Source organism: Camelus ferus, chromosome 2, assembly GCF_009834535.1.
Source record: "Camelus ferus isolate YT-003-E chromosome 2, BCGSAC_Cfer_1.0, whole genome shotgun sequence".
Classification (NCBI taxonomy): domain Eukaryota; kingdom Metazoa; phylum Chordata; class Mammalia; order Artiodactyla; family Camelidae; genus Camelus; species Camelus ferus.
Genome location: NC_045697.1, coordinates 48,061,022 through 48,089,004, shown reverse-complemented (window position 1 = coordinate 48,089,004; position 27,983 = coordinate 48,061,022). Strand labels below are relative to the sequence as shown.

At 34.9% G+C, this 27,983-nt stretch overlaps 1 protein-coding gene across 5 annotated transcripts in view; it reads right to left on the bottom strand.

Moving 5' to 3' along the window:
• Window positions 1–434: 434 nt before the first annotated feature.
• CNOT6L (CCR4-NOT transcription complex subunit 6 like) overlaps window positions 435–27,983 on the bottom strand; it is a 92,279-nt gene continuing 64,730 nt past the window's right edge. For 4 of the 5 annotated variants that reach the window (XM_032457369.1, XM_032457357.1, XM_032457363.1 and 1 more), the window contains 6 exons: window positions 27,044–27,201; window positions 25,968–26,122; window positions 17,718–17,869; window positions 14,887–15,114; window positions 12,336–12,538; window positions 435–7,781 (listed from right to left, as the gene is read on the bottom strand). In XM_032457369.1, coding sequence (XP_032313260.1) covers window positions 7,569–7,781; window positions 12,336–12,538; window positions 14,887–15,114; window positions 17,718–17,869; window positions 25,968–26,122; window positions 27,044–27,201 — 1,109 coding nt within the window. In that variant the 3' untranslated portion in view covers window positions 435–7,568. The other variant, XM_032457376.1, reaches the window with a different exon arrangement.

The window sequence follows — 27,983 nt, the reverse complement described above, 5'->3', positions numbered from 1 at the left end:
CTCGAGGATCTAGGATGAGACATTTGCTCTCAACATATGCTTCTAGGATCACCAAGGCTATATATATATTTATAATATATATATTATATATATATATATTATATATATATATATATATATATAATATATATATATAATATATATATTTAACACATTGTACACTGGCTCTTAAAATCTCACTCAGAAGTGACACATGTCCCTCAGCTCAGATTCTTCAGCCAAGGCAAGTCTCATAACTTGGCTATCTTCTGAATCTATTCTAAACAAAGTATTATTTAAACATTAACATAGTTTTCACTAGAAGAAAAATATAGCATGAATCTGTAATTTTCTGCCTGAATTACCCTGTCTCCCTACTTCACAAGAGATGTGCTGACCTTAAAGCAGACACTTATACTGCACACATTAAAAAGTAAAAAACCAAGACAAAGGTATGCAGTTGCAAAATGGCCATTTATTGCCTACAGGGGAGGGAAAGGGAAGGAGAGACGGGGAAGTACACAGGTGCAAGGAAACAAGCATATATTTAGCCCTATACATCATGTGTGAGCAGTACCCAATCTCCAAAATGGAAAAAAGTATTTTGTCATCTGACATAGTAGTTAAGGTTCTTAAGCACCTCCCTCCTGAGCTGCCACAAGATTTAAAAGGCAGGACTGCTTTGTTTAGTCAATGTTCACATTAATGAAAAAATACTACCACCCAACTGTGTCCTTTTGCACGCACACTTTGTACAGTGTCTACTGTGAAAAACATCTCAGCTGAGCAGTTTGGTCAAGATTCAGACCTCATCAACTGTTTAACTGTAATAAATAGAAAAATAAAGCAGCTGGTGATTTTGTCAGAGAGAATGTGTTCCACAAGAATGGAACCAGTTTCTCCAGCGATGACAGAGTGTTAAATGATGAGAACACCACAGAGCCAGTCTACTACACATTAAACACTAGTAAGCTACAATTACATGGCACTTCATTAAATCTTCTAATTTAAAAAAAGGAAAGAAAACCTCAGATTTTAAACTGATTATTAGAACACAATAACAAGTTGATTTAGCACTTGGCTTTTTCTTAGGACAAAAGCAAAGTAAATACACAACCTTAAACAGTAGAATTTGTTTTGGAATAGAATCAATAGAAACTACTAAGTATTCCGGGAAAAAATTACCAAAACTTCTTGCTCAGTTTTGAACTCATGTGCTTTACTTTCCAACCATTAAATTAGTTACAAAAACACTTTATAGGCCACAGAATGACTCAAATGTATGCAAAACAATGAATTATTAATTTAATGCCAAGGAATGAAAATAAATGAACCCTTCCCTATTCAAATGGTAAACTGAGTGGAAGAGTAGGTCATCTCATGGACGATTAGTTGGCACTTGTTTTCTGGTTGAAAGAAATCACAATAAGAAAATATAAATCCACGGTGAATTTGACCAATACCCTGGCCTTTTCAGAGACAAAAGGTACAGACACACTCTGAAAAAAAAAAAAAAAAACCCAAAAAACCCAAAACAAAACAAAACCAAAACCCACCTCCCTCCATACCACCCCACTCCACTCAGAGACAACAAAACCCGAAGTTGAAACATTCATCCCAACCTCGAAATATACCAAGTACTCCATTGAACTCTATTCCTCAGCTTCTCCTAGATGAAAGAATTGCTTGCTTCTGGACAACTGTACGAATGCCCATAGTGCACTTCTCAGTGCTGCTGGTGTTTAAGAAATTTGCCACTCACAACACTGAACAATTCCAGATCCAGTGTGCAGTAACACAGCCATCCAAATCCCTCCCCCACCCGAAAAGTTGGCAGAGCACCGCTCAGAAATTTCAAAGGTAAGGAAATATATTTTTAGCAAGTTAAGCACAGAGAAAAGACAGCAGTTTCTGAATAAATACACCCGCAGACTACTGCATCAAGATTGAAACAAGCAGCTGGAAACTAAGCCTGTTCAGTAAGAAGCAAAGCCATTGTCTGACACATCAACACTGAGCCAATTGTGTTAATTAACTAATTAAACAAAGGGGTACATATAACCATTGATACATGGAAAGAAAATACAGCCGTATATCAGTAATTAGAAATTAATACAAAACTGAAATGAGCAAGAAATGACCATTTCTCAGAGGGCTACCATGATTCTTATGTTTTAGGGTTAAAAGTGACAGACATACAAATAAGCAAATTATCTAAATTTGGGTAGACTGTTGTAACAAAAATAACTACTAATAGGCGCCAAACTATGTCTTCTGAAAGTTTCTGGAAAGTGAATATACCCAATGCTACTGTGCCAAAAGAGTCATATCACTTGGCATTTGCGTACCTTCTTCAAAATGGGATTTTCTAATGACACAATTTCTCATTTCAGTACAATGCTACCAAGTTTATACCATGTGCCATAAAAAATTAGCATTTAATAGGTAGAAATGTTCTTATTTCATATGCTTTGAAAGTGAAAATTATTTTACTTAAAAACATTCCATTACTTCAATGTCATAATGTTTGTTGAATGAAACCTCAACATGCTTGTTTTCCTTTGGTTCCAAGAATAACCCAAGCCTAACCGAACAAACTTATGCTGAAAGGAATTATTAACTACGTTAATAAAGCTTGCTTTTCCTGGTACCTCCTTATTTCTTACCGGAGAACTTGTGATTTAACAGAGAATCTTACACAAAGACAGTACTTGGTTAAAACAAGAAAACAGGCATGTTCTCCCTTACCACCTTCCTGAAAATAAGGTTTTTTTCCCCCCTTTTTTTCTGTGGATCTTGTTCAGAACACCCTGCAGTGTAAGTATAAGAATTTTCTTTTTCTATTTACCCTTAAGCTTTAAGGTGACACATAATAAAGATTATTGTGCTGTAAAGGAAAGATGCTTTTGGTATCCTGTTCTTAAACAGCATACAACTTTGGTAAATAAGCCAGGTTAAAGATGTACAAACTTACTCATGCTTGAATTCAAATTTAGTGACCATGATGCTGTTAGAAAATTAAAATCACTCAAAGCAACCATAAGTATAAAAGTTCTCATCTGTCTATAAATTCAAAGCTTTCACTGAAGTTCCTGGCTTAGAAAAATATTCTTATTTCCCTAGTTAATTTGTATACCTATAATTCAGAGAGTTCTACAAACATGATACAATACAGAAGGAAAGGTTAAACAAATCTTCCACACATTAGATTTTTTTTTTTAAAGGGGGAGGGCAGGTGGAAGAAAAAGGATAACTTACAAATGTGAGAATTCACATCTCTATCAAAACATAAGTATATGTGAGTGCTATTTTGGAAATGTACCATAAAGTCTTTGCTTGCTTTAAAACCATATCCTTATGGCCTGTTAAATGTATCAGAAACTGATGTCTTCTGTGACTGAAGCTACTCATCAGTCTGCATTTTACCAAGCTATTAAAATCCTTCAGAAGCTCAGAATATAAGGCCTTATAATCAAAGAAGTAAATATTGGGACACAGTCAATTTTTACTGCTAGAAAATCTAGCCTTGGATTGGGAATGACGAACCATATGCCTTTGGTTCCACAGAAGAACATATATTTAACCTATTTTTTTTGTGTGTGCTTTCTCTATTCCTTGCCATTAGACTTGAAAGTATAGATGGCATTAATGAGTTTTAGAAACTCTTGGAAATGCAAATACAAACTTAATTTTTCACCCAGTAGCAGCATATTTAGGAGATACAGTTTTAAAGTGGAACACAGTATGTTTGCTCACATTCAATTCTGTAACAACCTGCCATAGAATCAAGTGATATGAGCCTTCCATCTCTTTCAACTTTCTCCCTTGCTTCTCTGTGATTTTTATAACTTGAAAACACCAAAGAATAGGGACAAATAAGAAATGAAGCTTTATATTTCTGCGAACTACAACACTAAAACACAGTGGCTTCTTTAATACATTCACACAGGATGCTTATTAGTAAAACTAAACAGTTGCCTACGAATATCAGAAAGTAATTGAAAAGAAAGAGCTTGGAACAAGGCAAATGGGAGGGAGGAAAAGCTGGTCTCAGAACCCATTGTGCCATACCTGACTTTAACATGTGATATTCAAACGAACGTTCACACGCCTTACATCAAAGAAAGGAAACAAAAATATTCAGCTACGTTGTACAAAATTTTTTTTTTACATAAAACATCATAAATCTTGAACAGATTTACTATATCTGAATTCTAAAAAGTTGCCTATAGAATGGTGCTGGGATTCTGTTCTCTGCTTGCTTTTAGGCAGTGCTGTTGCTTAAAAGTTGACACCAGGCACAATATTTTAAAACAAAGTCAACAAGCAAGGAGCAGTAAGTGGATTTGAGCCTTTCCCAGATGTCAGTCCTGAGGATGCTGCAATATTCCCCATCAAAATGTGTAAAGCTATGAGGCGGATACTGATGCCTGAGAGAGTGGGTGACTTGACATGCACTTGTATGACTGCTGTAATGGCAAACAGTGCAGTTTTCCCTTCCTCAAACAACACTGTTTCGATAAATTTAAAGAACACTCCAGTTCTTAGACAAATATCAGAAATCATATTTAACAGTTAAAAAAAAAACACATAATCACAATCTAAAAATGCCCAAATTTTCTTTTATCTTCAGATAAAATATGCAGCAGCCCCCATGGCATAAAGCTTATTAACTTATTCTGAGATCTAGAAAGTATGTGAGCATAAATATTTCACTTTCATTGAATATACACCAAATGTCATTCACCTCTTCCTTTTGGCTTTTCATGCCAAAGTTCCAAGTGGCATGCGTTTTTAACAGACAATACTGAGGAGAGCAGCATTTCTGATCATCTGAATTGGCAGCTCAAAACAGATACCACTCCTTTCACAGAGGGAACAAAGGGTGTGTGAAATTTGGGCAGTGGGCTAAAGGGAAACCGTGCACATGAAATTTGGGTTACCATGCCCCAAGTATGTTTGCCACCCAAAACAGAACACAATTACCTACTTCAACAGAGCTACTGCCAACATTTACTAAAACCACATTAAAAATACACAGGATAATGAATGGTTTGAAAGAGTGCATTTGGAAGCAGAGAGAACCCAATTACACACCTTCCTGCAACAGAGTGCCTCGATCATACACAAAATAAACTTAAGCTGTTTACAATGTTTCCCAATTTTTTTTATTTTTCCCTCTACATTTAACTATTAAAAAAGTTTTTTATTAATAAATGGGCTCCTCTGTGGTTCATATACAATCATAAGTGAACTTTAAATTCCATTTTATACAAACATCTCAAAAAATATTGGGAGTGAAGTATGGTAGGAAATATTGCTCACATTGCTAATTAACATGCGTATATGAAAGGAGGAAAATGTTTTGTTAGTGCATATACCTCCAGAGCAGAAAACCCACCCAAAACAAAAGATTTAAAATAAAACATACAGTAGCTGATTACAAAAAAAGGTAATGTCCACAAAATTAAGTTTTTCATGCTATTCTACTTTCCAGTACTATGCTTCAGGTAATCAATTTGCATGGCTAGATGTTGAATGCTTGAGGTATATAAGAAGGGATACCTGCACACTGAGGAAAATCTGTCATCTCAAGGGTTGCTTCTTTGTTTATTTTGTTTGTTTGTTCTGGTACCTTAACATTTTTCAAAGAATATTTTATTTACATCAAACTTCACTCAACTACAATGACATTCCAATTATAATAGATGACAAACAACGCCTCTGTCACTAGGCACTTTTAAAAGGGAGTTTAGGCTTTACAGAACCCTTCTGATGCAATCCCATATATGATATTACATCATCCCACCACCCTCGTCCCACTAAAATTACCCTTCAGGGGAAATATTACCTTATGTAGCCTGATTAATTTACTATGGAAGAAATTAGTATAAAATGACCAAAGGAAATGCATCATTTAAGACTAGTAAAACAGCCTAAGATGTCAGGTTTGAAAGAGGAGACAAATTGTATATATTTAAAACTAATTAAATAATTTAAATTTGACTTGTACTTTATATATTAGTGAGACACAAATATAGGTAATTTTCTTTTAAAATTTCATTCACATAATGGAAAATTTCTTGTTTATTAAAAATATCACATTTTGAGACTAGAAACAGTAAAGTGCATGAAAAGTTTAAAATATAAATTTCAGAAAACTCTTATAGCAGCAAAAAAGCAGAATAAAGAAAAACTTAAAAACACAGACACAACCTTTTCCTGTTACTGTGCCATAATTAACATCAAGTAGCCAACCAATTCTTCCCCCAGAAAACGGTATTTCGTTCACTGCCTCTTGAGTCACAGATTTTCAGCTGGCCCCTCCTGGGCGAAAAAAAGATTCCAACATATCTAAAGAGCATCAACAATTGGGAATAAACCAGTAGCTTCTTAATTCAACCCTGACAGACAACGGAAACAAAGATTAAAAGCATATAATGGCCATTTGGCAACTAGAGTCAGGAAAAATGATGCAAGGTTTTCAACTACTCCCTGTTCTCTCCCCAAATCCTTTCCATTGTCACGTCAAAAAGCCAAAACCAACAGCCACTTGACCTACTTTGGGAAACACATGAAATATTTGTATATCTTTCCCCTTCTAAAACGTTGATCAGGGTCTTTTCATTCATTAGTTGTTTTTGTTTGTTTGTTTTTAATATTTGACTATTAACAGCAAAAATGATACAGATTATATAATATCTGTTTTTCCAGCACAACCAGGCAGAAAGGGGTGGATGGAATCAATAAAAATTACTAGAGACTAATTTTGTGGGTAGCCTAAATAGACCAAATTCTGTTTCCAGGATGTGTGGCAGTAGAAATTACCCGCTGTTTTCCTGTAAATAAACTGGAGAGACAGGCTTAGAATTAATACTTCTAATAAGGTTACAATTAATAGGGGAACAAAGTACAGAATGATTCCTCAAAAAAAACAAAACAAGAAACAACCAGCGTTTGCCCAACAAATTGTCATGTGCTGTTAAATGCTTGGTTTTGAAAGCATATTGTGCAAACCATCTTTAAATTCTCAGTTTTTCTCATTATGGCTAGTTTATGTACAGATCTAGCAAATTTAAGTGCTTTGTTAATGTGCAAATAACTGGGGAGCCAAAAATCAGTTTGTTATCATGGAAAAGAGAAATTCAAGAAAGTTTCCTGCAAGGCATGCCATCATTCAGTTTAAAATTTCATATTTATAGTTTTAAAAAATTGCCTTTTACAAAAATGGTTGGTTCATTTGAAGCCATTCAAAACAAAGTATTTGTTCTGGAAAAACAAATACACTGTTGTTGGGCCTCAAACTGGTGATTTATCAATTATGGATGCTGACTCCTAATATAATATGAAGGTCCAACTTAAAAACACACTAAATTAAAAATTTGGAAAGAGAGTAATACTTTGGTTCCAGCCCTAGTGCCAAATGATACCAATATGCACAAAAGTGTACAAAATTTTATAGCAAACACATAATGAAAGGAACCTGAAGAAGCAGCTTAAGGATGGCCATACTTCACTCCTACATACTTTGATTTACAACTGTACAGGTCCATAGCAACAGATCCCCGTCTTTACGGGGCAGTACTCCACTACCTCCGATTAGGCAAGTGAACACCATTGACAAGAGGCAGGAGTGGAGGGTGGAGTTCAAGTTGTGTTAACAGTGAGAAGTGGTCTGAAGGGATGTGAGGGTGTGGACACCCAGTGATGTTGTTCTCAACCAGCCATTGAGGATCTAAAGGCCCCAGGACACCAAGCACGTTCATATGAGTCTTGGAATAGAAAATGTAGTCAATCACACCCTGAAAAGAGATTGGGAGCAGAGAAAAAAAAAGGAAAAAAAAATGCTTAGATAAAAGAAAAACTCAAGGTATATAAAAGAACAATTCATACTCTGCAAAAGCCAAATATCTGAGTAACCTGTATTTCTGGTACCTGTTGTCTTGACAATGGGTCAAATAAAGCTCAAAGCTTGAATGGGTAAATTACATGAAATAAAGGTGGCTGAATAGGGAAACACAGTAGCCTACTGGAATCACAAAGCCTTGCACTTGTGTATAAGTGGTAAGCAAACTGAGACACTAACAATAAGCACACCAAATTTTGTCTAGGTATCTTTAAAACTGGCGTGCTTGGGTCAGTGAAATCTAATATATCAATAAAAACATTATGGAAACTGCACTAACTCTAACAGATACAATAATCAGAAAATAAGGATATTTATATAAATACAACCACAGTTAATGCACAGTTACAACAAATTAATTCTTTTAATGATAACTGGCATTACTTTTAGTTATTTGTAAATCAAGATATCCAAACACATCTGAATGAAGCCACGGTAAAGCACGTTTTTAGATTTGCTAATCCCAGTTTGGTTTTCCCAGATTTTATACATACATATAAAATACTGCACACATTTAATCATTCTAACCTGTTCTTTAGAATGCTGTTTTCACAAATCCTGGTGTACTGTAAATTCTGGATACCCTGCTGCACAACGATACCTCAGCAAAAACAAACATTCAGCAGAGACCTACCTATGTATTCAGTCGCAACTCTCAGGGCTAGATGATTTGGTTTACCTGAGCAGTAAGTTTCAAAACTAGTGTGCCTTTTTTTGCCCCAGGCTGTGCATGCAAGAGAGCTTCCTATCCACTGCATAAGAGCCTGAGCCCAAGAATGGAGAAATACTTCCACACCTTAAAGTACCTATTTATAAATACTATACATAGTGAGCTCTAGCTAGTATTTTAAGTGGTATCACAGCAAAAATGGGCTACTTAAAAAAAAAAAAGAAAGAAAGAAAAGACAAAGAACTTAATGGAAAAAATTATACTATGAAATTTTGGAAACAATGACCTTAGTTTGTAGATTTGATACGACCAAGACTAAAACAATGAAATAGTTCTTTTGAGGGAGAGGGCGTTACTCAACATTAGATACCTTAATCTCACTTTACCACAAATTAAGGAGCCCACTTGAATCCAGGGGAAGACTTTCTGCCATTCATGCTCCAAGTTCAGACAGTCAAGAAATGATATTATCCCTTCATTTTGGCTAATTGTTTAGTTTCCCAGTGACGTTTTAGGAAAAGGGTTAAAAGAGAGTGGTTTTACTTTCTTTTATGAGACTGCCCCTTGCTTCAGCTATAAGTAAACAAAACACAAGTTAAATATTTTAAATTACTTAGGTTGAATAAACCCCCTACATCTTATCACTTTGTTATAGAGCATCATTATGCACATCAGCTACTAGAGCTATGCAGAAATCCTTTGCAAACACAGGCCCCAAGAAAGATGTCAAACACTCCAGAAAGTAGGATGCATTTAATTGGAGACATCACTCATAACTATTAACCTCTTCTGAATCAAACTGTTTCTTTTTTAAAAGACCATATATAACATGGGAAAATAGTCTTTATATTAGTAAAGTTCTAGTTAAGTCTATAGAACTGTATTTGAGAAAAAAAGTAAAATCAGGAAAATAGTTTAAGCTAGCATTATGCTTTGTTTCGTAAAAGAATATGAAAAAATTATCCACCAAGAATTTCATAATGTAACAGAAAGATTTACTCCTTGACATAATAGGAAAACTGTCCTTCCTTTTTTCATTAATTGGTTCAGACACACCCTTAGACTGGTTGCAGGGGGGTGGGCATGAGGTCTGTCTGTGTAAGCAGCAGCAGTAAGTTTGAATTAGGCTGTTTATTCAACTTACTTGGTGTTATGGACTGAATGTTTGTGTTCCCCCAAAATTCGTATGTTGAAATCCTAACCCCCTAATGTGACTGTGTAAGGAGGTGGACTTCTGGCAGGTGATTAGGTCATAAAGGTGGAAGCTTCACAAATGGGATTAGTGTTCTATAAAAGGGACCCTAGAGAACTCTCTTGCCCTCTCCACCATGTGAGGATGCAGTGAGAAAACAGCTGTTTGCAACCCAGAAAAGGACCCTCATTAGAACCCGACCAAGCTGGCATCCTGATCTTACACTTCCAGCCCCCAGAACTGTGAGATAAATTTGTTATTTTAAAAGCCACACAGTTCATGGTATTCTGCTTTAGCAACCTAAACTCACTAAGATACCTGGTTTATAAGTAATTCTCCTAACTGCTTATTCTTTGAGTCACTCCAAATCAGTTGTAGATTAAATGACTCTGAGTTCTAAACAGCACTTTTCTACATTCCTAATTTATTCAAGAACCAAGAAAGTAAACAAATGCTAAGCCAAGTAAACAAAAATTTAACAGCACTCCACTGATACAATGGCAGAATATTGTATTTGTATCTGTATTTAATGCTAATTACAAGACACTTTTATACCTGATATTACTGATTGTCTTCAATACTGGTATAGCACTAATTACATAAAATGTTTTGTACGAAATTGAAAAGTTTACTGTCTGCTACTTGGACTAAAGGCTTAATTCTCTCTAGTCAGGTATGCCCTTAGTTTGTTCTCTGATCATCCTTCCTTCCCATCCTATTCCACCCTCCCATCCATCTATCCAGCCAGCCAGTATATTTATCTTCCCATACATGCCTCTCTTGCACGGATTTATAGCTCTGTCCTTTCTTATCCTATCCTACATATGCAAACATTAAACCCTCTTTGGTCTATGCACTTTTGGTTCTTTAACTGTACTTCTATAGACGATAAAAATGGTTCAGTAAGATTTTTGATTCAATTATTAATGCACATAAGATCTTTTGAAGAAACATCAACAAAAGATTTTTAAACAGCTCAGATGATTGAGGAAGATGGGTTTAGATTAATATCCCACACTTTGTTTCTCTAATTTTTACTTTATGGATAAGGAAAAAGTAACCTTTATAAAAGCCTAGACAAGATAGAAATGATTTGGTCTTTTTACCTATACACGTATAAAGACAACAATAAGAGTCACAGAAGCACTTGACATTTATCTTACGGAACTTTATTTTAGGTTTTCTGGGTTGTGCTCGCAAAGATATATAATATACCACTGGAGTCTAAAGGATAGGAATTAACCTATAGTTAACTGTGTATCATTAAATCTGGAGGTTTTCCTCTAAGCTCACACAGGAGCAGTGGTGTAACAGAGTCAGCTAGTACCTACTTTCTTAGTGCTTCATCCCCATTCTGCATTCAATGCTTTTCTGTGGGGAGCTTGAAGTCTATTACTTATACCACAGAAATCAGCAAACATTACAAATTTGAGCTTCTTTTTTCCCAGAAAGCTGGTTATTAAATATTGCCAGCACATTACTGCGTATCAATGATCTGAACAAAGTCAATTATCTCTGAATAGTATTATCTAGCCTAAAAGCAAAAACACTAAAATTGGATTCAACTTCTAAGCAATTTTCCTCCACTTCTTGATTACAGAAACTGGCCAACAGCATCAGCACATGACTTTCCTGTCTTCTTCCTACTACTCGTTTCTTGGAAAGCAGCTAACAAGCACTGAAAATGGGAAAAGGTTATTAGAGATGTTTAAGAGTGCATTTCATAAATTTCCTTTGGTATTTCGTTAAATCCCTCTGGGCCTCTTACTCTCAACCACTTTGTAACATCTGCATTTTTTCAGGATGGTATAAGATTTTAGTACATATGCCTGAAATGCCAGAAAATCAAACAGAGGTACAACATGCAGAGTGAACAGAAAACTGGCAAAGGGAAAGGAATTAACCACAGAAAACCACTACCACCAGTGTTTCAACAACTACAACTGGTCTTCTACAACTGGCCCTCTAATTTTTCTTCTTATTGTACAAAAAAAATCTTTCTTGGTCCTTTTACTAAGCTGGAGTGTCCCACTGCCTGGGAATATACTAGTATGACAACACGAATGTAAAACAGACCCTAAGTACAACCCTCTCTAATCCCATCTCCCAAAAAAACCTGGAAAATTTGAAGGTAAATGAGAAAACAATGAAAAGTACTATGAAAATTTGGGAGGAATACTATACAAATTCATTCAAGGTGATAGTTTAGCTGTATCAGGTTGCTTATTTGAATCCTTACTGTTAGGGATGTTACTGTAAGTTAGAAATGGTATGGACAGGTGAAACGCAACTATATTAATAAATAAAAAATGCTATTGAACAGTGCCTGGCACATATTTAGTGAGCATTCTGGAAGTCTGTGCTATTATCATGGTTATTTGAAATTTGAAGAAATGAGGGTACAAAAAGAATTCTTAAGTCAACAATAACCACAAAACCTAACAAACCTCCTTAGATTTAGGTGCACACTTAGCAAAGACATTTTGAAAATCTAAAAATTCCTGAAGATTATGCAATTAAGCAGAAATAACATACACCTTTCTTGTGTATTTGATAATTTCTATGCCAGCCCAGAGGCTGTCACTTACTTTGAAATCAAAGGTGTAATTGGTGTAAGGCATCAAGTTATTTTCATAGGCGCTCTTCAGTTGGAAGCCATGTGTGATTCTCCCTTCTGAGCTTCCATTCTTTCCATTGCAGCTGAAGTTCATAAGACACTCATTGTATCTTAGTTCCTTGAAGTCTTTGTGGTTGTCAGCTACTCCTCCATTGCTTAAATATTCCACAACACCTAACAGAATAAAGATGGAAGAAACTAGACCTTACACAAGACTTCATGGCCAAAATCTGTTGCCAGATGCATGCACCAGGTTCAGAGTGGTTTTATCACATTGAGCCACATGAAACTGCCTTTTTTTTGTTGTTAAAAAACCAAGTATGAGCAATTTCATATGGTTCAATCAAACTGAAGGGTATCTGCCTATTTCAGAGCAAAATACCAGGATCACTCAGAATTATCCTCAGTTTTCTTAATGGGTCTTCAAGCTGATTCCCAGATCTAGGGTGGCATTTGCCAGGAAGGTCTTGACCCTAAATGTTTTTAGAATATTATTTCAAACCACTATCTCTTCAGTATTCACCATTCTATGCAATCAACAACTTTCAGAATATATAAAATACAGCACACATAATAAAAAATTTAAAAACCATTAACAACAAAAATAGATTTTGCATTTTCAACATTGCAATGTCTAGTTTCAGCTCCACAATGCCATTCTTTGTCTGGAGCTACAGTGAGTTTTTTTCAGTCTGACACTAAACAGGACATTATATGCTGGAGGTATATATAAAAATATAAAAATATTATATGTGTATATATAAAAAAATATATATATTATGTGTGTATATATAAAAAAAGCTGAAGAGAGTAGAAGCATTCAAAAAAGTACACCGCTTCCACTGAATTAAGTAAACATTAAAAAAAAGGTACCACAACCCTTCCTCTGATGATGATTAGTAAACACTGTCAGTCATCTCTAACTGTGATCAGGAATGACAGCAACACACAACGAGTAAGTGATGAGTTGCAACGCTGGTATTGTGAACAGCTGAAAGGAGCTATCATTTATTTAGCGTTTACTATACACCTGGCACTGCTGTAAGTGCCTCCTACACATACCTCACAAACAACTCCATGAAGTAGATAAAATGGTTATCCCTTTATTTAAAAATGAGGAACTTAGTCATAAATTGCACAGCTCCTAATTGGTAGAACCAGGATTCAGCCCTGACAATCTGGCTCAAGTCAACTAATTAATCTGTGATGCCAAATAACAGCTCATTGGCTTAAACAAATCAACCATAGAGGGAAACTTGTGCCTGAGAACAATTCAACTCAAAAAAAGGATTAAAAGAGGACATGGTTAAGGTATCAATGGGGGCTAGGGGCTGAAGGCAAACATTTGTGAAAGGATGATTTTAGATTTATTTGCTAAGGAGAAAAAGTAGAGATGTTTTCCAGATTTGAGACTTCTATTAATATTATGATGGTAGGCATTGGGGTTAATTTTTTACTTTTGGGGTGTTAATTTTATATTTATTGTGGAGTGGTTATTTTAGACAATTTAAAATGGCTTACTGAGGGGGGAGGGTATAGGTCAAGTGACAGTGTGCATGCTTAGCATGCACAAGGTCCTGAGTTCAATCCCCAGTACCTCCTCTAAAAATAAATAAATAAACCTAATTACCCACCCCAAATTTTTTAAAAACTAGCTTACTGAAAATATACAAAATTTAGAATATGCTTTGGTAATACCAAAACAGCAACGTTTTATATTTGAATTACAGTATTTAAATGCAGAACTAATTTTTATACAGAGATCTAAAATAATTTAGTTAGGACATAAAGTAGTTTAGTGGAGCTCAAGAAGTAAATGTGAAATCCTAAGATAATTCTGATTACTCTTCTGCACCTATTATCAGTATTCAGATATCACTTAATGAGTTCACTTAAAAGACGTCAACATTAGTAAACCAGATAGCTACCGTACTGAATAACTTCTGATTGCGTCTTCAGCTCACCCTCCTCTACTGCACCCTGTGCTGCCTGAGGCTGACCTTTACTTGCACCAACTGTGAACCCCTCCCACTCTAGCTTCTAGTTGGATCTGGTCAATGGGCAGCAGTGGCAACAAGAAATGGGAGGACAGGAACAGAGTGAGGCAGGGATAAATATTCCCCTGGCTCCCTTTTTGTTGGTTTGCCGGGGGTTAATCTTATCATAATACAAATCCATCACTCCTATTACATGGACCTCTCCTCCTAACTACTTTTTCCAGGTTCTGATAACAGCTCTTACCACTTTTCCCTTTTGGTGCAGGGGTGGTGAAGTGTCCCTAACTCCCCTTGTGGCAGGATACTGCATCATTCATTTTTTTGTGTCCCTTAACCCTGCACACACCTTTGGAAATAGCTTAAATAAATTCTCCTCAATTACCACATGTCCTATATCTGGGATCTTACTGATACACTCTCTAATTTAGAAGAGAAATTCTCTACTCAAAAGTTAAGAGCTAGCTGGCCTTTCAACTAGAAGTATAAGCAAAATTGAAAGCCAAGAGGAAATGATGTTATAAATACCTGAATCTGGCAATGAGTTAAGATCTGCACATAGCACCAGCGGGATGGAATTAGGATCTGCAGTTGGGCTGCCAGGCCTACTTGAGGCTTTCTCCAGAATGTTTTTAACCTCTGAGACAAACATCATGGTCTGAATGAGTTTCACATCAGAATACTCTGGGTCCCAATGCATGTGGGCATTTGCCACTATAAGCAGCTGTTTGTCTGCAGCATGAATAGGCTTCAGACCTAAATTTAATCATTAGGGAAAAAAGGATCAAGTTATACTTTATGTATCAAAAAAGCAGTATCTTAAGGTTTTCTCCCCAAAACCCACAGCCACTTCTTTACTCTTTTCTATTAATTTATATCTTTCCCTTTACCTCATGAAGCAGTTCTTAGAAGCGTAAGTGCTGAGATTCTGGTAATCCCAACATGGGGGCTGACAAACTGCAGCCCATGGGCTAAATCTGGCCAACCACCTGTTTTTGTACAGCCTGTATATTCTAAGGCTTGCTTTACATTTTTACAGGGTTCTATGAAACAGGTTTTAAAAGACTGTGATAGAGACCATATGTGGCCCACATAGCCTAAACTATTAACTATCTGGCCCTTTTAGAAAAAGTTTGCCAGCTCCTACTCTCTCCCCAAGTTAGGAATTATACCATGATATAACCAACATTTGATTATAGTACCTTGATTTGCTGAGTTCTTAGTGTAAACAAGCACTTTAAGTATCTGTCACTTAAATATCACAGTGACCTAGTGAGACAGGTTTTCAGTTATTGGAATCACCTAAACTATAATTTAAATTCCTCCTGCTGGTCAGTACTCATTCACTCTGCATTTCTGGAGCACATCAGTGACAGTGTCAGTAAGGCAACAACATTATATTAATCTATATGAAATAAATTAAGTGAATTTGCTACCAAAACAGATTCATACCATACACTTAGAAGAAGTATTTTAAAAAGTGAGAATTAGGGAGTATGTGCTTTCAAAGTTTGAACGTGGGTTTAGACCTGGTTCTATCACTAATTACTAACCTTTTATTATTCATTATTTAAACTTTTTGGTGCTCAGGTTCATTTGGACAGTAAGGTATTCAACTAGAAAATCTGTAAGGTTCTTTTTTCCCCCAGAATACTGTTTCTTAATTCTGCCAAAATAAATATTAACATGGTACTTTCAAAATGGTAGATGAGGATAACACATTAAAAAAAAAGAGGCTTATGGCTTCTTTGAAGGGACAAGTTATGAAATAAACTTAGTTATTAACACATACTGACAGAGAAAGATGCCCATCAAATTTTTAAGGCACAAAGCTCAATATGCATGGTATGATGCCACTTAAATAAAACTATACACATATATTAGTAATGTGTAAAGAAATGAACATGAACTAGAGGATATAAATAAGGGAACTCTCACTTTTTACTTTATACACTTTTGTACTGTTGGAATATTACTTAACTGTATACAAGATTAATTTTTCTACTGAAATTTCTATGGAAGTAGCTCTTAAATTTTTCTGTTGAAAATATAAATTCTACAGAAAGACCTGATTTTCTCAGCCTACTATTTTGGTAAAGTTTCCTTCCACCTTACCAAGCTATAATTATCTTTAGTGTTGAGTAAACAAGTAACTGAAGTGTCTGTTACATGTGACAGAAAGTCATTTTTAAAGCAATCAGATTATAAGATAAAAATTTGCAGCGAAAATTCTCTAAGCTCTCTTTTTTCTCCCTAGAAGTTGTCTACTGTCACTTTTGGCTGGAGATTAAATGTTCACTGTATTAAATATTTAAAGCTTGCCCCTTCAAAGAAACCATAAGCACCTTCTATAATATTATATTCCACCTCTGGGAGTATAAGAGAGACATTATTTCAGCAAGTGAATGTCTACTGTATAATTTACAATTACTCTTCTGCAAATTAAAAGGAGATTAAAACTCCAAAAGGAATTCAATATTCTCATTGTCAGAAGAAAAGGTACCAGACTTTTAAGAAGAATGAGATTGGAAAGGACATAAAAGCAAAAATGGAGAGGGTGAAAAAGAGGAAGAATTTAAAATCTCATATCAAAGACTGACTGTCTCTGATGATGGATAAACTGAAGACCAGTGAGAAAACGTTTGACAAATACATATGGTCTGAACGATTCAAATCAATACTTAAGGGAAAAATCTTTTCCTCTACAGGCAGTGAGTAAAGAAAAAAATATTTTTAAATAAAAGCCCGGATGTGGTCTTATACTTCTCCTCGCTCTTACCTAAAATATAGTTAAGTAAACAATGAAATGCTCAAAGGCAAACAGTAGAAAGGGGAAAAAAAGGTCTGGATATGCAAAGTACATAATGAGTTTCTGACTTTGAAGGAAGCTATAAATAATCTACAATGGAAAAGAAAAGTACCAGGTAGATAAAAGATCCTGCTCATACCCTGACAATGACTGAAATATAACAAAGAAATTAGAGAAAACGTGCCAAGTACTTATCCTTAAAGACAAAAGATTTTACATTCAAGAAGCTAAAAATATGGCTAAAAAGAGAACCAAGCCATCATAATTTCCAAATTCAGCCTAAAACATTTCTTATTTCAAATAACCTTCTGGAATTAATGGCATATTAAAGACTTTTCTTTTTACACATTACCTGGTAAGTAATACCCCAGGATGTATATGATGCTTGATGATCACACAATTAGTGCTCTTTTCCTGCCCTCTCCCTTAGCTTTCCTCAAAAGACAAGGAAATAACTATGCAATAAATACCAGCAAGACTCTCTGCACTTGAGAAGAGAAAACTTGGGATGGTGTTTAGTTTTAGTAAAAATATTTTAAATTGCACTCACTTGCTCCAAATAGTTCTTTGTGGACCTCTAATACCACAGCGACACCAATGTTGTCTTTTGTCATCACTCTGTTCAGCATAGCTTCGGATCCATCTGAATTAGCCATTGCCACTTGGTTAAACTCCACTGTATGCTTCTGCACCAATGTAAATCTGAAAGGTACAATGTATTAGTATTATGGTACCAGGTACTTGGACTGTCCTGCTAAAAGACATTAAATGAAGGGAGCACAAGATACAGACACTATTCACTGTCTCCCTAGATATTTTTTAGCTTTTCAGGGCCAGGTGATACAATTCTGGCCAATGGGAGGAAAAAAAGTCTGATTACTGTAAAAACTGTCTTGAAAGTGCCACCAAGCAAACATGGGTGTGTGTATGTGTACTTGTGTATTCCTTTGCCCTTTTACATCTATGCCCGTGTAGTCAGAACCATTTTGGCAAAAGTTATCCCACTATGGATGGGGAAGGAGCTCAACCAGATTTGGACTGCCATTTTTGGACTTCTTGTGTGAGAAAATTACTCTTTTACTCTTCTACTATTTTTTCAAACTACTGTTGGGATTTTCTGGTATTCAAAGGTGAATACAACCTTAACCAAGTCTGCAAGTTAATGAAAAAGAACAGAATAAAATCTTCCTACCCTGTTTTCAGTTTTATTTTCACCACATTAAAAAAAAAATTTCTCAGGAAAATGCAGGGACACACACTTATCTTGGCTAAGGAGAAGCCAATTTTTCCACCTGGCTTTTACTGGAAAGCTGAATTTGGGAGTATGTAAATGAAAAGAACAGAATCTATAAGATGAGGAATGGTACACCCTGCAATTATACTTCTGCATCTGCACTAATAATATTTTCTTTCCTTAGTGCCAAATTAGGTATGGTAGAGATGTAGTACTTAACAGAACTGAGTTTAGCACTGACATTTAATAGCAGTATGACTTTAGTCAAGCCATTTAACTAACCCCTTTCAGCTTCGTAAGTTTGTGAAGTATTTATAAATGACCAAAACCTGCTAAATAAATATACTGTCTACTTTTCACAAGGTTTTAAGTGGAGAGAAGATAATCTTTGTTCTTATAAAAAGTCTCCACCCCATCTTCCTCCTAGCTTTGAAACACAAGCCTGCACACATGCCTTCAAAAATATTGACTGAAATCTTACTGCATTGCAGGACACTGTGCTAGATGAAACAATACTCCTCTCCCTGCTCCAATTTTGAATGTCTCGGATGTGCTGACGAGAATAAAAGGTCAAGTCATGTGCCTACTGCCTACTGTAACCCAGAGTGATTAAAGGGAGGGCAGTTTCCACCCTCTACTTTAAAGTGGTGACATTTAAACTGAAACATGAAGGATGAGGAGTTACGAAGGTGAAGAATGGGATTAAGAGCATCTCAGATAGAGGAAGAAGTGAAAGGTCCTGGGCCAGCAAATAGCTTTGTATGTTTATGGGCTAGAAGAGAACGGAAAGGTATGAAATGATGTTGGAGATTAAGAGGAAGAGGAATGACTGAAGCAGGTTCTAAGCAAGAACGTGATATTATTTGATTTATGTTTTTGAAGATCACCGCAGCTGTACTGTAGAGAACTGCAGAAGCCAAAGTTTGGAAATGATGAGACCAATCAGAAAGTTTTTGAGGTTGTTTGGATGACAGATGACAGTGGCTTAGGCTAAAGCAAGAGAAATAATGAATAGTAGGCAGATTCAAAATAAATTCTACAGATAGAATTGATCATCTTCCACATCAGACTTTTTTCAAACATCTTTAAGCAATGGAACACCTTTTTCAAACAATTTCTGGTATATAATTTATAAAACAGATAGAAGCAGTATTATGTTTGAATAAATCAATCACTAAAAATGAATAGTTTTGATGATTATAAAAATGTGAAATCAGAGAGTATAAATGATAATTACAGTTTTATACCAGTCTCAGTATCCAATTTATTTCTCTATTTTGCTTTGGTTACACGGTATTAATAAAATTCCTAATTTACATAAACAAAACAACATAGCTTGCTTTTTCTGAGTTCAAAGCCAGTTATTTACTACTTGTATCTTTGCAAAGGGGTAGACATAAAAAGATGCTGCCCAGATTCCTCATCAATCCTTGAGCAATTGCTCCAGCTGCAGAGAGCTGCCTCAGTCAAGGTCAAGAACTCCTGGGAGTGGCACATATCCAATTATAGATCAGAAGCAAAAGATAAAGGTCTGGCGATTTTGGTTTCTCCTGGGTTAACTCTCACAGGCCATTTCAGCTCCAAAGCTACAGGTGGGGTCAGCTGAGGTTGTTAGGGACCAACACAGCTCTATTCTCTAGGCCCAATCCTGCTTTATCCCCTTCCTTTTCCCTAATAAACTCCTGGACACCAAACTAACTCAGTCTTCTTTCTGGAGAACCCAAACTATAACAGACAGTATGACTATTACCACTACAAAGATGAGGGAAACTATGCTTGAAAAGTCTTTCCCTTTGAAAAACAAAACGGTTTTTTCATCTCCAATATCCTAGAACTTCTCCTATACCCCAGTATTCATAATAGATGACCCAGGTCATTTCTCTAATCATATTTTGGCAAGATCTTTTAATACCATGGATATAATTATCTTGATTTGGAAAGCTAACTAGTGAAGGCAGCTTAGTGACTCTCTTGCCAATCTCCTCCTCAGTTGGTATTACTTAGCCTTTCTACTTTCAAAATAATTCTCTTCAACAGAGACAATGAAAGGAAAGTAGAAGTTATATAGCTCTGGTTTTCTCTTGATCATCAATTAGTGCCTGTACAATCCACATGGGGTGTACCCCTTCACAGCACAGATGTATTTAAAATATCCTCCTCACTGCCTTAGCACTTTCACTCATCGTTTGCGTTTTCTTGGCAAAAATCACAGGCTCCTAAACTCTTTTTAAAAAAACATATGCTTGGTTATTGACTTCTCTTCATTGAAAAAGAAATACTTTTGAAATGAATCCTGAACAATTACTTGGTTCATTAAATGCCTCCAACTTTCCACCTCATTGGTATAATTTATGATTGCATTGCCCTATTTTTGACTTTTAAAACTTCCCAATTTTCTTGAGGCATCCACTTTTTAACATTTTTGGTTTCAAAAAGTTCAGGAAAATAAAACCAGTTTTCCTAAACAGAGCACATGTCATTACAACACTCCTCTCCTTGGTGCTTAGAAATACTAAAAGGGTCAGAGTCATACTCTCAATTTTTATTATTTCAACTTCACCAACAGTTAAAGAAAGGAAGAGATATAGTTGAGAGCTAAGAAACCAAGTAAATTCCTTCTTTCTAGTGAGAATTAAATAAGAGCATAATTATGCTTCTTGCACCTTAAGAACTTTGCAGGGACTCTGTTTTGAGAAAATGAGATTTCCAGCACTAGTATAGACAGCCGTAATCTCCTACAACTTACCTTGTTTCTGTGTTTATTTTATAATTATAATACATTTATAATATATTGAGAAATAGCTATTTATATTCTATCCATACTACTTTAAAACAAAAATACTTCTTGCTTTCTCCCCTCCCACATATAAGCAAACATACTCCACTCTGCTTCTACTTTCTGTCTCACAGATTTCCATTCAGGTGATATTCTGACATATAGGGGTCTTTCTCCCTTCATTCCAGTAGATGTTTCTTTTTAATAAGACATACTGGTTTATATATAGTTACTTTCTACTCACTAATCCAAGCCATCAAGCCTTGGTAATGTAAAATCTTAAATATGCCTCCTCTCTATTTCAATTCACTTTATTATCCCTTCTCTACAGCTTCTACACAGATGCTATAAGCATTATTCCTGATGTGATCTTCTTTTATTTTAGTCTAAGAATGCTTCAGGATATTTGCTTTTTAAAAAATCTTATTTCACAGAAGGTCAAATGGGTGTCAAGGATCATATATAACGAAGATTGGTATGACCAAAAAATAAACAAAAAGATCCCACCCTTACATGATTTGAGAAAGATTATTAGGTTGAACATGTCCAAAACAGCCCTTCGAATAGAAAAAAAGAAATAACTCAATTTCTTACTAATTTACAATCTAGAAGTAATTTTATGGTCTGTGATGTGATTAAATTAATGCTAGAGAGAGGACAGTGAATGACAACTACAAGCAAGCAAAGCAACCTGTAGGACTTAACTAATATTTCCTCCCCTAATTCATTTATGAGCCACAAGGAACAACATAGTACATAAATCAAGAAGAGAGTATAGCCACACAAAAGTGACCCTTTCTGATCACATTAAACTGACTCTTAAACCTGAACCAAATGGAAGTTTTTATTGTATATTCAGTATAAGATACTATAAAATGTGTCCTTTTGTCCCTTTAAGTAATCATGAGAGTGCCAGAAAATAACCTGCTAGAAAAGGTAAGCTTAGAGACAGATAAATAAGGAAGAAAAGTAGATATTCATCATCCTACCTATAAATTTGTACAATTTTTTAACCACTGGGAGCACTTTCACATTCTTAATCGTTTTAGCCCCTTAAGAAGCCTCTTAAGTTAGGCGGAACAATTATTATCCATATTGGAAAGGTAAGGAAACTGGCACAAAGCAGTAATTTTATGTTCTGGATTAAATTAATGGGGATGTTGACATTAGAAACCAGAAATCACAACCTCAGATTTTAAATTATAAATGCAACCACCACTTATGACAGAGAAAATTATTAACTGAGAAACTAGTAAGATAGGATTATCACAACAGGTCATTTGGAATGATGCTATAACCTCTGAATACCCTCCTCTCAACCACAAAACTACCAGTCGTAATACAGATGGAAAAACAAGGACTTGGCCTTACCTGGTATGTCTGACACAGACAACAGAGGCAGTACTGCAGGGACTGAGCACCATGACAACCTACTTCCCAAACCAAATGGAAGAGACTGCCTCTTCACAGTGTAATGGTCACTTTGTTCTAAAACTGCTATTTTCATCTCTCCTTTTCTCACTGATGTGAAACAAAGTATGATCAAATCAGAACTGCTAACCTCAGGAACAGCAAGTAAGTTGAATATCTAGGTCTGGTTTCATCTCCATTTTTCAACAATTTGGATTTCTTCAAATTGTGTATCTGGCTCCAAGACCCCACTTTTACTAACTGATAAGTCTATAGGACAAAACATGGTAAAGAGAAATTTAATTTTGTGACTCTAAAAAACACCTGTAATAACAGTCTCTCCTTATACACACACAAAATGCATGCATGTATGTATGTATGTGTTTTATAAAATACCTTGGACTGAAGAAAGTACTTATTAAGATAAAGGATAAAGAAAAAGCCGATTTCTGGCATTTCATTAAACAAAAATTTCTATTTTCTGGTATCCTTATGCATCTAACTACCCAAAAATTGATGCTTATAATGATGACCAAAAGGTGCTGCCAAATCTTGAAGTACCTTCTGAATTCCAGAGATTAAACTAGAATGAATAAGATATAAGGAGTATTTTACTGTATTCGAAGTCTCTGAATATTCATCTGTGTCCCAGCCATTACTAAGCAATACACTATCCTTCCAATCACAATGGATGGAGATTTTTATTATAATATTTTGCTAAAAATAATCATTGTATAGTTTCCATTTATTGTAACCTATTCTGTATCACTGTTTTCCATGAAGGGAAAAAACTGTCATCAATGAAGATTAGAAATTATCCAATACTCTGGTTTTAAGAATAAGACCTTGAGAATGAAGATAGAGTTGAAGTACTCTTTTACAGCTTTCTTTTGACTTTGTAATTTTTTAAACCATATAAATTTATCTTACAAGGTAATATACAAAAATTTATAAATGAGAAAATAAGCCCAGAAAGGGTGAGTGACTCATTCAAGATTATACAGCTACATAAGTAGGAGAACCACCTGGCTTCAAAACAGTCTTTTCTTTGCACTGTATCACCTCTCTAATCTGAGGAAGAAATTACAAGAAATGGAGGGATGTACACTTTGTGTTAAATTCCAGATAGTCTGGGGTTGGCTAGTCAGCTCATATGACATCAGTAAGTTATCTGGCACTGTTCATAAGAGGTAGGATATAACATATCACACTCAAAGTCGTTGTCTGTTGCTGGATTCATGATACTATTTAGGCAAAAAGTTGAAGAAGAAAAGAAATGCAAATGATGCATCTATGTATTTTCCTGTCTATTTATCTCAACTAATTCACAGCATTTTTAATAACTCAAATGTCAATTTTCAAATACTCAGTTGTATAAAGTGTCCTAGATAACAGTTATGTTAGTTGAAAATCTTAACTACCTCTAGTAAATTATCAAAGCATTTTTCATTTTCCTCTCAAAGCTGTGAAGGTTTTTAAAAAATAAATGAATAAAAATTTAAGTAAAATAAAATAAGTAAGTCACAGGGATATAATGTACACGTTGGGAATACAGTCAATAGTACTGTAAAAACTTTATGTGGTAACAGATGGTTACTGGTTGTACAGCGGTGATCAAATCATAATGTATTAAAATATGAAATCATGTCCTAAACCTGAAATTAATATAATACTGCATGGTAATTATAACTCAATTAAAAAGAAATAAACGGTGGGAAAAAACTGTGAAGGGAGTGATAAAAATTTTATGTATTATCTTTAGAAAGAAACAATGGCAAATGGAAGAACAGGTTGATGTCACCTGTCTCAATGTTAATACTTTTAAAAATTATGGTGTTTCAAGGAAATTTGCGTATAAATACAGGTTAAGAAGAAAGTTCAAGGCAATTTTTCCAAATGAGGCAATCTTCTAAGAGATACAAGTGATACTGGAAGCTGAAACAAGAAGTCTAAAGGTTCAGTTTAGTACAGTGTTTAAAGTATTGACTATAAAGCCAGATACTCTGTGTCTTGGTTACCTTGTCTATAAAAATAAGGAAATAGCTCCAGTCTTACCTCTGAGGATTGCTTTAAAAATTAAATAACATAATTCATATAAACAAAAGAAAAAGCCTGACATGTAAATACTATGAACCTAATGGCTATTGTTATTTTAAAATTTGTAAAACAGAAAGTCACCAACCCACTAGAAGAATTTAGTATACCCTGACCTCAAATAGAAGGCTATGCACTAATAATTAAACAAATGAGAACATCTCTATTAAAGATTTACAGAAAAGATACAAAAGTAGGTAGAAATAGATGAGAAGTGGCTCAAATACTGTTCAAATTCACTTAATTCACTTACTTAAAATAACATGTCATGCTGGTAATAGGCTTATATAAATAAAAACATTGAACTGCTTTGTTATATTAGGAACTAAACAGAGAAATATTGCAAAATAGTTCCAAGTGTGTATATGCTTATTCCATTAGTAGATGATTCTCTGGTTTCATGTATCAAATCCAAATTATTAACTATAAGATATAACCTCTATCAGACTCCACACATTTCAATCTTCTATTGGAGGCTCCTTCAAATTTTCCACTGTAAAATTGGTAGTCTTTATAAGGCAAAAATACGCTTCTCCCTTTTCCTCAGGATGATAACGAAAAGAAGCTGTCTCTAACCATCTATTCACTCAACCAGCATTCAAGAGAGAAACTTCTGAGTGTGTTACAGCTCTGCACTCTCAAGTAGGACATGCACTTCCTAAATTCGATGCACACAACATAATAAACCCAGTAAGAGAGAAATACTAAAATTTCAAAGGGTTATAGAAACAGAGAAATATGACAATAATAAAAATATTTCCAGTACACTTAATGGTTTACAAAGTACCTATGCATTCATTACCTCATTTCATTCTAACTACTCCGAACAGATACTGTTTTCCATTTTAAACTCAAATATATGAAAGTATAGAGGCATCTCAAGATTGTTCATATATTTTAATAAGCAGAATCATAACATTCTTATCTTTGACTGTACTTTAATCAACTATATTACAGCTATGAAAAAACACAGGTCACGTTGTTTTCCATTTCAGGTCATGACTGCTTTCCCCTGTCCTGTCTTAATCAGTCCCTTAAACTCCTCACCTTCATAAGTTCTGTGCCTCTCTGTCTTCCCTTATCTATCTACACATATCTCCATCTCATACATAACACCTTCTTATTTCTAATACACGGACCAAGAAATGAAACATTACCAACAATTTTAACTTTTATATAACTTGCTTTCTAGCTTTTTGTTTATTTTAGGGTCAAACCAAAGACAATTCCGAATGTACGGTATTTAAGAAATAAGTACACTATTATACTTTGTTTCCTAAACTCACTTTTCTGTTTTGAAGAATATTGCACAACCGTCCACATGCTTTCTCTCCTGCTCAGACATGATTTTGGCACGTGACTTTGGAGAAAAAAATCCGTCATATCCACGCTCCTTCAATGCTGGCAGAAAGAGAGTGAAGTATTGCTCTGTTTCCACTTCCTGAGATGAAAGACATGTTATCATCGACATGACAGAGGAAAACTAAGATATAAAAAGGTGCAGCATTATAAGTAAGGTGTGACTAAGTTAAAATAGTTCACATAACAAATATTATCTAACTACATGATTTTATAACAGTAAAAACTTATAAAAGCCTGAAATGTCCAACAGGGAAAATGCTAAATCAATTATTATATATTCATATAATTGGCTTTGGAGAATTTTAATAATATGGAAAGTGCATTAAGTACAATAAAAAAGAAGCAAACACATCAACAGTATGATGTGGTCTCTTATTTTGAAAATTTATCTGTAAATAAATAGGGAAATGAATTTAAAAAACATGCATACAAGAAATACTTCAGAAGTTTTAACACAGCAACTACCTTTGGGATATGGGGTTAGGGTTTTTCAAAATGTTCAACTTCTCTAGAATGAACACTTTATAATACAGTATTACTTTTATAATAAGAAAATATTTTTTAAACTATGATGTTTTTATCAAACTATACTTTCAAGAGAGTGGGGCTGTTAGGACTACAGACGCTGAATCAAAAGGAGGACAATTAAGTAACTACAACAAGACTACTTCTCTTCGCCTCCTCCTCCCCAATTCTCTGTCAGTGCTCAGTGTTTTGAAGAAAATTTAATTTTGGAAGATTCTACTTCTTATTATTTCCCAGGAAGTCAGATTGTTTTCACTGAAGAATAAAGTAAGTAAGTGGATGGGATGGCTGCACTTAGCAAAATAGTTTCAGTGTAGCTGTATCTTGAGTGCCTATTAAAACTGCCCTCTTTCTAAAGAGGTGAGAAAATAATTCCTTTGAGTTTTGCTTCAAACCCAGAATCTTCCAGAAGTTAAGATCTATTCTTTTTAGGTTCACCTTTAAGTTAAAGACAATTTAATTTCTGTAGTGTTACCTGAAGACTAATGATATCTGCGTCACAGTTAACAATTTCTTCCATAATTCCCTTTTTCCTGTATTCCCAGTTTAATGCCCAGGATGGGCAATAGCCATATAGCTGCCGGGTGGCGTATTTATCACATAACACATTGTAACACATAACCGTGAATGATGCTGAAGAAGTGGGAGAACAAACAACAGACAAAAGGGAGAAAATTAGGCAATCTTTTCTAAAGCAATATCATGTATACACCTACAAAAGCACACATGGCACACAAACATACCCCAAATATCATCACTGTGAAATGCCTTGGGCAAGATTCTCTTAAACAGTAACTACAAAAATTTCACTGGAGTCCATCACACCAAAGTTCTTTTACCACAATTAGACTAATAGTTTATATTTGAGTTTTTAGGACATTTTAATAAATAAAAATTTAAATTTTAAATCAGAATGCTATTTTTTGCATGTAATTTGACATAAAAATGGAACAAAAGTAAACTTTTTTTTCGCTTCTTTCTCATTAAAAGGCTCTAATTGTATTAATGTGTATTAAACAAAATACCCATACATAATACTTTTTTGGGCCTCTTACTGCTCTGAGTCAGAATAGGGACTGACAAAATTTAGTTACAAGAGAATCCTTTTTACCAAATCAAATGCTCATTAGGTTCTTATTTTAAAATGCTTTGAACTATAAAAGGACTATGAGTAAACGATTATGAGAACGCAGCTTGTATGCCTGCTACTCAGAAGTGTGCTCTAAGTACCAGCAGTATCAGTTATCACCCTGGAACACAGAAATGCAGAATTTCCAGCCTCACAAAGACTTACTGAATCAGAACCTGCAATTTAACAAATCCCCAGGTGATTCATATGTATACAAATATCAGTTTGAAAAGCCCTGATTTTAATCACTAATTCTCTATCCTGTCTGCCCACTAGAATCACTTTG